Raw genomic sequence first — 14,155 nt, forward strand, 5'->3', positions numbered from 1 at the left:
CTCACTGGTTTCAAAGAACATCTTTATTTCTGCCTTCATTTCGTTATGTACCCAGTAGTCATTCAGGAGCAGGTTGTTCAGTTTCCACGTAGTTATGCGGTTTTGAGTGAGTTTCTTAATCCTGAGTTCTAATTTGATTGCACTGTGGTCTGAGAGACAGTTTGTTGTGATTTCTGTTCTTTTACATTTTACATTTGCTGAGGAGTGTTTTACTACCAACTATGTGGTCAATTTTAGAATAAGTGTGATGTGGTGCTGAGAAGAGTGTATATTCTGTTGATTTGGGGTGGAGAGTTCTGTAGATGTCTATTAGGTCCACTTGGTCCAGAGCTGAGTTCAAGTCCTGGATATCCTTGTTAACCTTCTGTCTCATTGATCTGTCTAATATTGACAGAGGGGTGTTAAAGTTTCCCATTATTATTGTGTGGGAGTCTAAGTCTCTTTGTAGGTCTCTAAGGACTTGCTTTATGAATCTGGATGCTCCTGTATTGGGTGCATATATATTTAGGATAGTTAGCTCTTCTTGTTGACTTGATCCCTTTACCATTTATGTAGTGGACCTTCTTTGTCTCTTTTGATCTTTGTTGGTTTAAAGTCTGTTTCATCAGAGACTAAGATTGCAACTAAATTGCCTTTTTTTAGCCCAGGCTCTTTTCATCTTAAAAGTTTACTAATTGTTAGTAAGAAAAAATAGACAGGAACTGGTGAGTAAGTCACATGGGAAAGTTTCAAAGGTCTCAGAAATCTTGAGTTCCCAAAACTCTCATGTCTTCATTTTATGGTGCTCTTGCTAAGTGGCTACTGGGAAAAATGGGTGGGCCTTTTCAGCTGTTGGCAGATCAGCCCATGCAAAACCTAGTAAGTGCCCATGGTATTGTCATCTGTGCACCTTTTCAGATCTCCAAGATACCCTCTGCTTCCTGGTTGTAGAATCCCCAACTTAGGGTACTGGCACAGTTAGACCTGGCCTCTCAGAATCAGAAGGCAAAAAAAGATTATGGGAAGTAGCTGCAAATGCACTGACTCTTGCTTTCTGAAGTTTTACCATTTGCAAAAAGATCCTCGCTTTGAAAAAAGGAGTATTTTGCTGCCTTTGATCTGCTCCCATTGGGCATGGGGCCAGCGGTGTAGGAGCTGTCTCACTGCCCTGTGCACAGGAAACTGAAGATGGAGTTTCTCGCCTGTCATTTCCAGCTTCAGGGTTGCAATTGGTTGGTCTTTGGCAAGTAACTGGTTATCAGTGCACAAGAAGCCTGGAGGGGGGCGGGGAATGGAGACAGAATGAGTTAGTAAAAGGATGTTGAGACATAAATAAAAGTGTGCCTTGTGGAGCTTCAGTTGCAACTGTCAGGGAAATGACAGAGAGCAAGCATGTTCTTGGAGAGATCAGGTGGCCATGCTTGCAAATGAAAATCCTATCTGGAGCCTCTTGCCAAGCCATGTCCCCAAGAACAGGATGAGCTCTGGCACAGCTCTGAGGTGCTTGATTCATGAGCCATTTCCTTCTCTCTGGGGAAAGCTGCATGTGAACAGCATTTTGGAGCCTGCCTCTGGTGACGGCATGATTTATATTCCCCAGAGCAGGCAGGATCTGGGCTTCTCACAGAGTCCCTGGAACAGATGCTAGCAGGGCAGGTAGATACCATGAAGCAGCTACTGCCTGCCTCTGGACTGCTCCCTCTCTCCAGCTCCCCTCTCAGCCCTCGCCAGGAGGTATACCTTGCTGCCCTCTGCTTAAGCCAGCTTGACTTTGACCTTTTGCCCTCACTGTTCTCCATGACCATAATGATCCAGACCTCAACCTTCTACCTAACTCCAGGCAAAAGACTAGGGTCAGGTCCAGGCAGGACTCTGGCTGATGGGCAAGTGCCAAGTCAGGCCCCTGGAACAAGAACAGAGTCCTCTTTTACCCTCCAGAGTCCAGGAATAGAAAGGGCCCAAGAAGGACGTCTGAGCCAGAATCCTCATGCCTAGAGAGCCACGAAGGAAGGAGAAATCGAGTGTGTGGCCAAATCTGGAGGGCAAGACAGGTAGGCAGGGCCAAGGGTCCAGAGCTGGTTAGACAGGAGTGGAATGTAAGCACTGGGAAGAAAAGACAGACGGAATCTTAGCTTTTGGTGCCTCCCTAGCTTGCCAGTGCTGAGCAGCTGGTGGGCCAGGAGTGCCCTCCTTTTCCACTCTTCCTGTCTTGCTACCCGGCTCACGTGCCCTCTCTCCCTCGAGTTATCCTCTGCTGAGCTATGACTGCCAGTTTTGTCTGCAAACCCAATGTGTCTCTATTGTTTCTTCATTTCAGATCATGGCCATCAGAATAGTGGCTAAAATCAGGCCGTAAGACTAAATGCATTAGAGGGCTCTTTCTGCACAGCCACTGTTTGTTTATTCACATTCTCATATTCATTCCCTCCTCCTCTCTTTCTTTTCTTGTTCTCTCCCCTGCTTATCCTGTACTGACTGTTCATTCAATCTCTCTCTATACATACATGTGCTACTATGTAGTAATTTATTTTTCATGTTGCAGAGATTAGTGTGCCTATCTAGCAGCTTCTCAGGGCAGAAGTGTTCTTCCTTTGAGTAATCCCAGCCCCAGCTGAGTGTCTTGGATGTACTGGTTGCACAGTGAGTTTCTGAGGACTGGTCAACCTAATGACCTCATCAATGAGTAAGGGGCACCAAAGCTTATCTTACTTTCCTGACTTCCTCCCAGGATTTGGTAATAGCAGGATTTATTTTGTTTTTTAAATTAACATTCAGTATGTATCAGTCAGTATCAAAGCAAGAATAAGAAACCACACAATAATTTGAACAGAGATTGGAGTAAAAGGGATTGGCTAGTAATATAGGAAGAACTAAAGGATATTAGTCATACCAGATAGTACACACCTTGAAGGCAACTATAATGTGACTCTCATCTATTTAGCCCCTATAGTTCTTACACATGGTTCCCACCCAGTAATCGTTGTTGAAGCAATATGGATTGAATCAGGACCTATGGTGACCAGATGTGCCATCTGTAGAAAGTCACTCAGAGAAATGGGTGCAGGAGAGTGAGTGTGCTGTGAGAACCGGTGGCAAGGCACTAGGGACTCCTACTATATAGATATGAGGCTTGTTTTGTAAATGGGAGATCCCCTTATCTATGACATCGCCTGTTTGTTTTTCCCTTCAGTGTTAATACTTTGAAGGGTCAGGAAATAGGAAACAACCCCATTAAGCAGGAGATACTGAGGGCTCAGTCTGTGGCTGACAGTAAGAACAGAACTGCAAGATAATGGAGGCTGATACAGGTCCCAGACAATTCTTCTCCCCTTTGCAAAGTGCTGAATGACAAGCCGATTTCTCAGCTCCAAGCAGGCAGTTGTATTCAGATGATAAATGTGTCCCTGGACAGAGGAGCTTGTTGAGTAATATTTACCAGGGTCTCTGTGAAGGGCCTTCAGCTCCCAAAGGAGCCTTTCAAGTCTTCACCTGCTTGCCTGTTCAGCTGACGTCCACCAGGCAGTGAGAGGAATAAAAGCTGTCCAACATGATGGAAGCTTGGTGATTTGTTTTGATGCTAGAAGTTTCCTGGTTTCTCCTAATTCCTGTATTCAGCCCCTCCCTGTCGAAGTCAAACCCCAGGAGAGAAGCATGAAGTCTGTGAGAAGCTTAGAGCCTTTTAGGGGGAGGGGGAGGGAGGTCAGTGAGTGCCACAGATCTGAGCTGGACTCAGACCCAGCTCTACCACCTAATTAATACTTTTTAGCCCAGTTCCTTGGATTCTCCGAACCTCTGTCACCTTAGATATAAGATAGAGATAATAAGACCTACCTCACAGAGTTGTCATAGAGATAAAATTAAATCTGTGTAAAAATACTTGGCACATTATAAAATTCTCTCCAGCATACGTCATTCATTCATTTAGCAGTTCCCCACTGCATAGCTGCTGCATGCCAGGTACTGCACTATGTTTAAAGAGCCAGTTCCAGACTGTGAAGGCTGGGAACAAAAGCAGGCCAATAGCCAGGACTTTACCAGTCATCAGTGTGGTTCTGAGATAATTACTAGATGTTTTTATCTGGGTTTTCCAGAGAAACAGAACCAATAAAAGATCACACACACACACACACACACACACAATATATATACACACACACACATACACACACACACACACACAACACATAGATATAAATAGGATGTGCTTGTATGTATATTTATTTATTTTTATAAAGAGATAAAGGAAACTTATTATAAGGAATTGGTTCATGTGGTTATGGAGACTGAGAAGCCCCAGGATCTGCTGCAGCAAGCTGGAGACCCAGGAAAGCCAGGGGTGTAAGTTTCAGTTCAAGTCCAAGCCTGAAGGCAAAAGATTGATGCCTTAGGTTGGTGACAGCACAGAAAGAGCACATTTTCTCTTTCTCTACCTTTTTGCTCTATCCAGGCCTTCAATGGATAAGCAGATGCGGCCCACTCACGCTGGGGAGGGCAGTCTACTTTACTCAGTCTACCAGCTTAAATGGTAATCTCATCTAGAAATACCCTCACAAACACACCCCAAATAATGTTTAACCAAATATCTGCGCACCCTGCAGCCCAGTCACGTTGACATAAATTTAGCCCTCACACCAGGGTTGGTGTTCACATAGAGCATTCAAGTTTGCATAGCAGCTTTACATGCCATGTCTCATTTGGCCCCCAGAATGAGCCGGTGAGGGGCTTATTTCCCTTCTCTGTCACAGGTGTCACCAGCTTGGCCATTTGAAGTGGGTCATGTTTGCCTTAAACCCAAATCTCTGTGCACCAAGCCTTACTCCTCTTAGCGACAGGTGGTCTGCCCCTTTCCAGAGTCCCACCTGCTTAGCACACAAGGGGCTAGTGACTGACTGCTGCCTGCGGTGCCCTAGTGCCCTCCACTTCTTTATGCCAGTCCTTAGCAGGAAGGTCTGAAAGTAGTTTTCCTGTGGGCGAAGTATCAGTAAGCATCTCAGCAAAGCATCTCAGCAAAGTCTGAATGTGTTCCTGATGCCTAGGATAGGTGAGGGCTCAACATAGAGATGCACCTTTGTGAGCCTCAGTTGGTTGGGAGGCATGGTGTGGCATGGAGGAGGATGACTGCAGGCCGGCAGTGCTCCCACAGACACATTAGCCATGGCCTGGCTGTCCGTGTCTCATCAGGGCACAGTGCATGGCTTTTACATTTATTAAGCCTTTTGCCATTTTAATCATGCTGATGAATCAAGGTACTCCTGGGTATTTCTGTTTACTTAAAACACATTGTGAGATGTTCTGTTAAAGTCTGTCATAGGGGAAATATGAATTTATTAATTCAAAAATGGTCACCTCCTCATGCTGAGCTTGGAAAATGGGCTAAATTAGCGGCAGTTCTCATGTTTGCATTTCCAGCAGTGCCTGCCCTGCTAGCATTGCAGCCACTTGTCAGCATGTTTGTCCCCTCATCTGGAAAATGCCATTTTAGGCTGCATGTCCCCCTTGCCTAGGACAGTACCCAACACGATGTAGGTACTTCGTTACTGTTTCTGGAATGGACTGGACTGCAGCTTGTGCAGGGAGGATTGCCTTACAGCTGCACTTGCCTCACCTCTACTCTGGGAAGAGTGCGTGGCCAGCCCATCACAGACAGCACCTCACCTAGTCTGTCATGCATATGCCAGATGCTGGGAATACAATTCTTATTCAGACACAGCTCCTGCCTGTAGAGAGTTCACAGCAGAGTCAGGGGTGACAGCCCATAAACAACCAACTAGAGTTCATCTTGAGAAGCAGTGGACAAAAGAAGTTCAGGAAGAGGGCCTCAGGGACACTGAGGAGGGAGTGGGGTGATGCTGGCATCTGGAGGCAATGGTACTAGAGGATCGTTTGGTGACAGAATGGCACAGGACCTCAGAGCTGACTTCCATACCTCAGCGCTTCCTTTCTCTGATTGGCTTTTTCTGCAATTTTTCCTGCAGGGCCTGTGCCAGCAGTGAGACAGAGAGTGAAGCAGGAGACATCATGGACCAGCAATTTGAAGAGATGAACAACAAACTCAACTCGGTCACTGACCCCACTGGCTTTCTGCGGATGGTTCGCCGCAATAACCTCTTTAACAGGTGCGTGTAGGGTGCTTTCCCTAGGCCCAGTGCAGGGCAGGGTGCTCTGAGTACAGATAATGTGCTTTTAGTGGATGTTCCTTCTGGCTGGTTAGGCTTCTGGCTCAGGTCATGCATTTGCAGCAGCAAGCGTGATGCTTCCACAGTCCCATACCTGTCAGGGCCTCTGCTTCACAGCAGCATCTCTAGCTCAAGTGAGAAAACAGTGACAGGCTTGATGTGACAACCCTCATTTGGCTGGGATGGGAGTCCCAGGGGACAGTCGGCTGCTTCTTCACATAGCCTCAGAGCTGGCTTTCCAAACATCAGGCAGAAGCCAGAGTAACTTCACATACTTCTTTGCTAGCTTCTGCAGGTAACTCATGGGTACCTGCACTGACTTCCTGGCCTGAGATTCAGGGAGGTCAGGGAGAGTGAGAATGCTGGTGCTGTTGGAAGGAGAAACTGGGCCTAGGAATGCACTCATCCAGACCCAGGCTCACCCATCTGTGCCAAGACCTCAGTTCCCTGTCACTTGACCAAATAGTTCTTAATGGCTTTAAGATGAAGTGAGTTTGAAATTTCCAAGCCAGCACACCCCTTCGTCTTTTTCTTAGGAGTGATACCCGAGCTGGGTCCAGGTAAACAGGGCAGACAGTTGGGGTTAAGGGACACCTGTCCCACTGTTGTTTAGTTGCCTGGCAACAACCTAGGAGTACATTTTGATAGACCTCTTTGGAAAGACATCACAGACTCCCTAGGTCCCTGCCACAACCTGAGGGCCTGCCTTTAAAGGGCAGCTGGTTGACCCTAGAACACAGGTGGGAAGTGACTATGCACTGAGTGGGAGGCAGTCTCTCTGCTTGGCAGCCCTGCTGTGCAGGGCATTGTGTGCCCTGTCTGTTCCTACTCCAGGCCCTGGTTTCCTCTCATTATTGTGCTGTCAGAGTGACAAATGTGTGTTGACTTTCCCAGGGCTGAGTTGAGTGGGAAGGGAGCCAAGGACAGGGGATGTAGGAGCTGGCAGCCTGGTTGTAAGGAGGCCAGAACTTCAAGCTAGTTCACACCTAGTTCTTTCTTCCCAGCCACCTTCACAGGTGTCCCTTATGGCTTTTGGTTTCACGTAGGGATCCACCAGGTTTGCGGAGGCCTGGGATTGGGCCTGGACGCATGTTCTTGCTCTGCCAACTTCTCAGCCAGTGAAGGCAGATGACACTTACCTCTGCCAGGTGATGCAAGCTGTGGCGATAAACTAGAGTGTAAAGAGCTCAGAGTGCAGCCTCTAGCCTTGCCACACCAGCTGTAGGACACTAGGGAGGCAGTTTCACCTCTGTCAGTCTCAGTCTCGTCATCTGTGAAATGGGGATGGCTTCTTACCCTGCAGGGTTCCTGTAATGTGGGAATAATGGAGCCAATGTATAAATAACACGCTGACCAACTTAATATGTGGAAGACACTGTACAACTGGTGGGTTTCTGTTGTTTTAAGTAAAGTGGGAAGAATAGTGCTAAACTTAAATTCTTAACGTGGGTGGGGAAACTTTGGAAGGGTTGAGATGTCTATGTGCCTATGCAGCAGCTGTTGGCCACCTTGGGTTGTAGCCTCCCCCATCCTTCTTCCCTTCCTACCTCAAGTCCTTCACATGAGAGAGCTGCCAAAGCAGACGGTCAGGCATCCATGGTGACCTGCTTGCAGATACTCCAGCAGTCAGGAACCAGTTCCCCCAGGACCTCAGCTCTATGGAAGAAAAGGGTCAAGCCAGGTATATCTAGGGCCCTAGGTAATCAACCCTGGGCTTTGGGTCGGTGTGCATTTTGAATGGTGGAGTACACATTTTGGAAAGATGGTTTCTGTCCTTCTGAGCAGCCCTGCAGTAACTCCAGTGAGCACAGTACTGTAAATTAATTTGTTGGTTCACTTATACAACACAATCTCCGTCCCCAGCCAGGCTGAGTATTGTGCCCAGCCCTGAGGACTGAGTGGGGAGCAGCAAGGCCCACAGCCCTGAGCTTGCACCCAGCTCCATTGGCAAGGTCTGACCCAACCCAGTCCCACCCTCAGAAAAGCAAAGGAGTTGAAAGAGTCTCTGCAGACTCTTCCAATTCCGACCCTTTGGATGAGGGAAATAGCCGGCATTCTTCTCGCTTCAATGCAGTGAGCCCTTAAGGCCCAGGTAAGTTTGTAACACTGCGTGTTCTCTAGTGCCTCTCTCAGAAGCCAGGAAGCGGGGTTCTGGCCTTCATCCACAAGAGAGTGGAGCTACAGCTGAGGGAACCATGGAGGCAAAGGTATCCCTGTTAAAACAGTGCAAACTTCTCTCACATCTTATAGCTCAGCACACATAGGCCAGAGAGGAGGGAGGTCTACCCATGAACAGGTGCCAAAACATGCCTCGCAGCTTCCCTGCCAGCCTGTCCCTGCTCTGCTGTGGGGTCCCAGGCCTCCCTCTCTGTCCCACATATGGCCAGGGATCTGGGCTAAGAGGTTCACTGGCTTGGGACTGAACAGAGCGGCTAGAAGTGGTGTTTCTGCAGATTGCTGATAGTGGCTAGCATTTGCAGAGTGCCCGTACCCTGGAGCCAACAGAGGTGACATGGAAGCAACCGTGTGTAGGGCCTTGTGTGCTGGAGCAGTAAGGGCTCCCCTCTCCAGGGGCTCTCTAGCTCAGTGATTTTATGGATTCCTTGGCCCCTTTGTTCCTGGGTGGTTTGCTGGACTGATTTGGCAATGAGGCCACTGTAGCTAATGCAAGTCAAGTGAGACTTGGCTTTAGGTTTTTCTCCCTTGCCATTTCAGGAATTGGTCTTTGTTCTGCTGTCATTTTTGAGATCTCTGCAATCACTATTTTTCTTCTTGCCTATTGGCAGGAAACACATTTGCATTTTAAACTCAGGGTAGGCACCGCTATTGAATGAAAAACAAAGACCCTTCTCTTGGCTAGCACCCTGACCTTGGTGTGAGCCCCACAGGGCAGAGCAGCAGCCCTATGCTTTGGGAGTGACGCTGAGGACTGGTAGGCCAGCACATGCATGTAAGTGTCTGTGTGTGGGTGGGGGGAGGTTCTGTGGGAATATATGTATGTATTTGTATGTGCAGAGTTGTATTTGTATGTGTGTGTTTGTGTGTGGTATGTATAAATGGTATGTGTGTATGTGACTGGACCTCAGGCAGTCAGCAGATTACATTTGCTGTAGAAAAGAGAAGGAAGAACAGGACAGGCTTTTGACTGCATCCTGGATCCTGGACTACAGGGAGTGCCTTGGTATTAAGTAAGGTGCACCCATCCAGAGTCATTTAGGGCCAGTACCCCAGAGAAGTTTCCTGACTTCTGTAAGCCACCATTGGTACAACAAGCATCCTAGGTCTTTAATTTTCCACATTATATCTGTGTGTGACACAATGTGGAGAGGAACTTTCTTATTGTCCAGAGAGCAGTGACTAGAGCCAAAACAGAGGACAAAGAAGTAAGTCTCCTTATTCTAAAGAGAGATGCACAACAGGGCCAGAGCCCACCCTCAGGTCTCTGCAACTTCCCTCTAGTGCCCTGCGACACACTCCCGTTCTCTCACAGAAGACTGGACAAGGAATCAGCAAGAGAGAACCTCAGCTTGGTTGGGGGTCCTTCTAGAGAATCGCCAGCAAAAACTGGGGTCCTGCTAGATGAGGAAAGAGGCATCTCCATCCCATGGGCCCAACCTCCATGACTATAGAACAGGGAGAAAAGAAAGTAGGGAGAATGCCAGGTGGGAGTGGGATGGCCGCAGTGCTCAGCGTGCCCACATTTAACGTGGCACGGGTGTGTGTGTGTCCTGCTGGGTGGGTCACATGGGCCTAGCACCTTACTGGTTCCCCACCCAGGAGACTGTCTGCTGGGCAGGGACCTCAGCCACACATTACAGAGTGTGCAGCCAGTGGCAGAGGGGAGGGGTTCTGGGGGAGCCAGAGCTGGCTGCCATGTTGAGGGGTGCAGAGGAAGCCCTGCAGAGCTTTTGCCTGCCCCCTTCCCCCTCTGCCCTCAACACCTGAGGGTCAGGCCCTGAAAGTGGAGAGGCAGTAGTGCTCCCAGAGCCTATCCTGCCCTCCAAATCCATGCATGAAAGCCTGGCCTGCAATGGAGGTGGGAGGGAATGCAGTGACTGTAATACACAGGACGATTTCCTAAAGGCACAGGGAAGAAGAAAGTATCAGCAGGACAGTGGAGAGCGGTGACTGGAGAGGGGAGCCGTCTCCACAAGACCAGCCTGGCCAGTAAGCTGAGACCTGGCACACATGTGTCCTGCTGTGTGTGCGTGTGCATGGATGTGTAGTTGTAGTTCTTTTTTTGTTTAGAGACAGCGTCACACTCTGTCACCCAGGCTGGGTTATAGTGGTGCCATCATAACTAACTGCAGCCTCAAACTCCTGGGCTCAAGCGATCCTCCTGCCTGAGCCTCCTGAGTAGCAGGGACCACAGGTGCACACTACCTCACCCGGCTAATTTTTTTAAATTATTTTTTTGTAGAGACAGGTTCTTGCTATTTGGCCCAGGCTGGCTCAAGTGATCCTCTCACCGTGGCCTCCCAAAATGCTGGGATCACAGATGTGAGTCTCCGTGCCTGGCCAGACTGTGGTTCTTTATGAACATACATGAGGGCCACCCTGCTTTAGGGCCGTACAGAGGTGTGCTGCAGCAGTGCTGCAAAAGCCCAGTGTAGGCCAGCGATCTGCTGATCACTGTCTTCCTAGGTCTAGGCCTTTGTCTGTGGTGAGGCACACAGTGCAGAGGAGAAATCTTGGGCTCTGGGGCCAGCCAGACCTTGATTTGAAACCTGGCTCTGCCCTTTGTTAAGGTGAACTTCAACTTTTTGCATTTGCTTACTGATAGAGTTGTTACTAGGACGCAATAAGGGTAATGATGACTAGATCAATCCTGCTGTGTAGTAAGTAGTTTCTTTCTCTCCCCACCTTGAGTCTGAGGTTTCTATGGCACCAAAGGCTCTTTTTTAAGGGGTGAATTAACTACTCAAAAGATCCAAAAGATCAGATCGCCACCAAGAAACTGATAGATTGATGCTTCTTCCTGCTACAACCTCTCTCAGGGCCACTGGAAACACTTTGAATAAATGCAGAGTGATGACCCAATCTGCCGTCAGCTACAGCTATAGCCCTGGCTTTGAACCCCCAAGATTGCATACCCAGCTTTCTGGCTGGGGTCCTGCATCCCTGTCCCCTGCTCCTTGTTGGTGCCTCTTTGGCTTCTGGCCCCAATAAGGAGCTGAGTGTTCTCTCCACCTCTGACCTCCAGGTCATCTGTGCCACATTAAATGTAGGCATGCACAGCATGCCATGGCTGCCATCCACCCATATTCGCCTCACTGTGACCATTCTGGGCAAGGATCTTCCCTGCCAATAGCTGCTGCAGCTGTTGGTTCCAGTCACCAGGCTTTGGGCAGGAGCCTCTGTCCTGTCCCTGCCTATCTTGATGCCTATCAACAGCCTCAAACAGTTGCTGGTGCTCCGCAAGGTGAATTGCCCCAAGTCTGCCCGCTTGTCAGTGCCAGAGATGAAATCTGCACCTCACTGGATATGACTTTGTCCCTCACACTGATCCCGTTACCACCCACCTGGGACAGGCTGATGGTCATCGCTGTCCTCCCCTCTGGCTGGGGCGCGGTTTTGTTTGTATCCCTCTCTCGACAGGAGTCACAGGAGCTCCAGTGGAGTTGGGTGGAAGTGTGGAGCTTGGCATCTGAGTACTTCACAGTCCCACCCTGCCATTCTTCCCATTTCCTGTTCCATTTTCACCCCACCCTCTGTCCTAACCCAAAGGAACCCCAGACCTGCCCATTCACATCTCAGGGTCTTCACTTGGGCATGGGGATATGGCCAAAGAGGGCTTTACCCTGAGGCACTGTGTCAAACACAGCATCTTTCACGAATCCATCCTGGATTGCCCCTACTGGAAATCATTTCTCTCTTCTCTAAAACTTCCTGGTGCTTTTTCTGTGGGTAGGGAGCCACAACCTTGCACCTTGCATTTGTCACCTGTGTCCATGCCCTCTCCCCTCCCAGGCTGTGCATTCGCCCAAGGCTCAGTCACTTCTGATTTATCTCTGTATCCCCCAAGGAGCCTAGCAGGCTCCTTGCTAGGGTCTGGCTGCTCCTCCAGAGAAGAGCCACAAGGCTGGGCAGGCACAGGCAGGGACCCTGGCTCTACCGGTGGTGCCTGGCTCCTCTCAAGCCCAGGAATGAGTGTGATGCTGCATGTGGCTTCTCTCCCCTTGCTCTTGGACTCTCCTGGGCATGTTGGGTCCATGGTAGGTTCCCTGCCTGGGCTAAGGGTTGTGGCACATGCCTCTACCAAAAGGGTAGAGCAGGGTGCTGTGTGTTAAGTAGGTACAGGTATGGAAGGAAAGAAGGAAGGAAGGAAGGAAGGGAGGGAGGGAAAAAGGGAAGGAGGGAGGGAGGGAATTAAGTAACTATAGCAACAACAATAGCAACGATGATAATGACAGCAGTGTGTGTCTGCTGATTACTTCCCAGCACTCAGGACTGTACTAAGTGCTTTACATGTGTTATCTTAGTCAATCCCTGCAGCAACCATGAGGGGTACTATGATGACACAAAGGCTTAGAGATGTTAAGTTAGTTGCCCAGAATCTCACAGCTAGAAAATGACAGAGCCAGCATTAGGAGCCAGGTCCTCCAGACTCCAAAGACAGTGCTCTAGCCCCACAGGCCTTCATCCATCTAACTCCCTTGCCGAGTGATTACCCATCTTTTCCCTGAATTCCTCCCATGACAGGGTGCTTACTACCTCCTGAGGCAGTACATTCTGTCTTCAGACAACTCTGACTAATCCAACTCTGGAGGTTCTCTGTGAACAAGTGAATTAGACCCGACAGGTTTGTTTTCAGGGACAGGCTTGGACCCACAAATTGCTTGAAAGTGCAAAGTCCTTTGGAAGGGGGTTTTGCTATATTGCTGGACATGCATCAGCTGGGCAGGCTACCACACACAGGGCTGTCTTTTCTTCTCTCCATCCCTGAGCACTTGAGAAGCCCACCCCAATGACTGTCTGGCCCAGGCCTTTTTTCTGATCTCTGAATGGGGTCAGTAGGAAAAGCCAGTACAAGGCTGGCCTGGGCATCAGGTTCTTTTAAGGTGAGCATCTCCAGGCTTGGCCTCAGAGCCTCATACTCGTTACAGTAAAGAGCAGATGGCCGCAGCACAATGCCCAGAGTGGGCAGAGGCCAGGCACCACCAACTGTTGCCGTGGCTCCTGCAGGAGGGCAGGTGCAGACCCTTTTGGTAGAGGCATGTGCCACAACCCTTAGCCCAGGCAGGGAACCTACCATGGACCCAACATGCCCAGGAGAGTCCAAGAGCAAGGGGAGAGAAGCCACATGCAGCGTCACACTCATTCCTGGGCTTGAGAGGAGCCAGGCACCACCGGTAGAGCCAGGGTCCCTGCCTGTGCCTGCCCAGCCTTGTGGCTCTTCTCTGGAGGAGCAGCCAGACACGTGGCAATTAAGGAGGGGAACAAGCAGAAGCACCCACAGCTTATTGCATAAGTACTTAAAATACAGTGTTCACCATGTTCACCTCCCAGATGAGACAACCTTTCGTGTGAGGATGTTTGTGGAGGGAAGTCACTGAATGGTTTCAGAATCCTGTTTTTTAATTGAATTGAGGCATCTCTGGTTACTTGAATATAATGTATTTGTCAATTAATTTTTCCATTGTTGTCTTAAAACTCAGGTTCAAATCTCAGGCCAGCTACCTCAGAAGATGCAGCTCAGCTGAGAGCCCCAGAGGGGATTTGGGAGCATCCTGGTTAGGGCTCAATTGAGGGAAGAAGGAACCAAAGGATTTTCCAGGTAGATCCCAGCAGAGCAGGAGCTATACTCATAGTCTGCCAGGTGCAGTCCTTGCCTGTGAGGCAGGAAGCTGAACCCCAGAGGGGTTGAGGGGCTCACCTGAGTGAGTGTGAGCAGGTGAGTGGGTAAGGGGCAGAGGCAGGATTCCTCCCAGGACAGCCTGACCACAGAGCAGCACAGAGGGCATGGCAGGTGAACATGTGCAATAAACATATCCTGAGAA

General features: G+C 49.2%; 1 protein-coding gene across 1 annotated transcript in view; it reads left to right on the forward strand.

The window, feature by feature from the left end:
- Positions 1–14,155, forward strand: part of TTC28 (tetratricopeptide repeat domain 28) — a 720,135-nt gene that overhangs the window by 665,609 nt on the left and 40,371 nt on the right. The window contains exon 14 of the mRNA XM_011934852.1: positions 5,955–6,095. Within this exon, the coding sequence (XP_011790242.1) occupies positions 5,955–6,095 (141 nt within the window). The remainder of the gene's footprint in view (positions 1–5,954; positions 6,096–14,155) is intronic.

Source organism: Colobus angolensis, unplaced genomic scaffold, assembly GCF_000951035.1.
Source record: "Colobus angolensis palliatus isolate OR3802 unplaced genomic scaffold, Cang.pa_1.0 Scaffold139, whole genome shotgun sequence".
Classification (NCBI taxonomy): Eukaryota; Metazoa; Chordata; class Mammalia; order Primates; family Cercopithecidae; genus Colobus; species Colobus angolensis.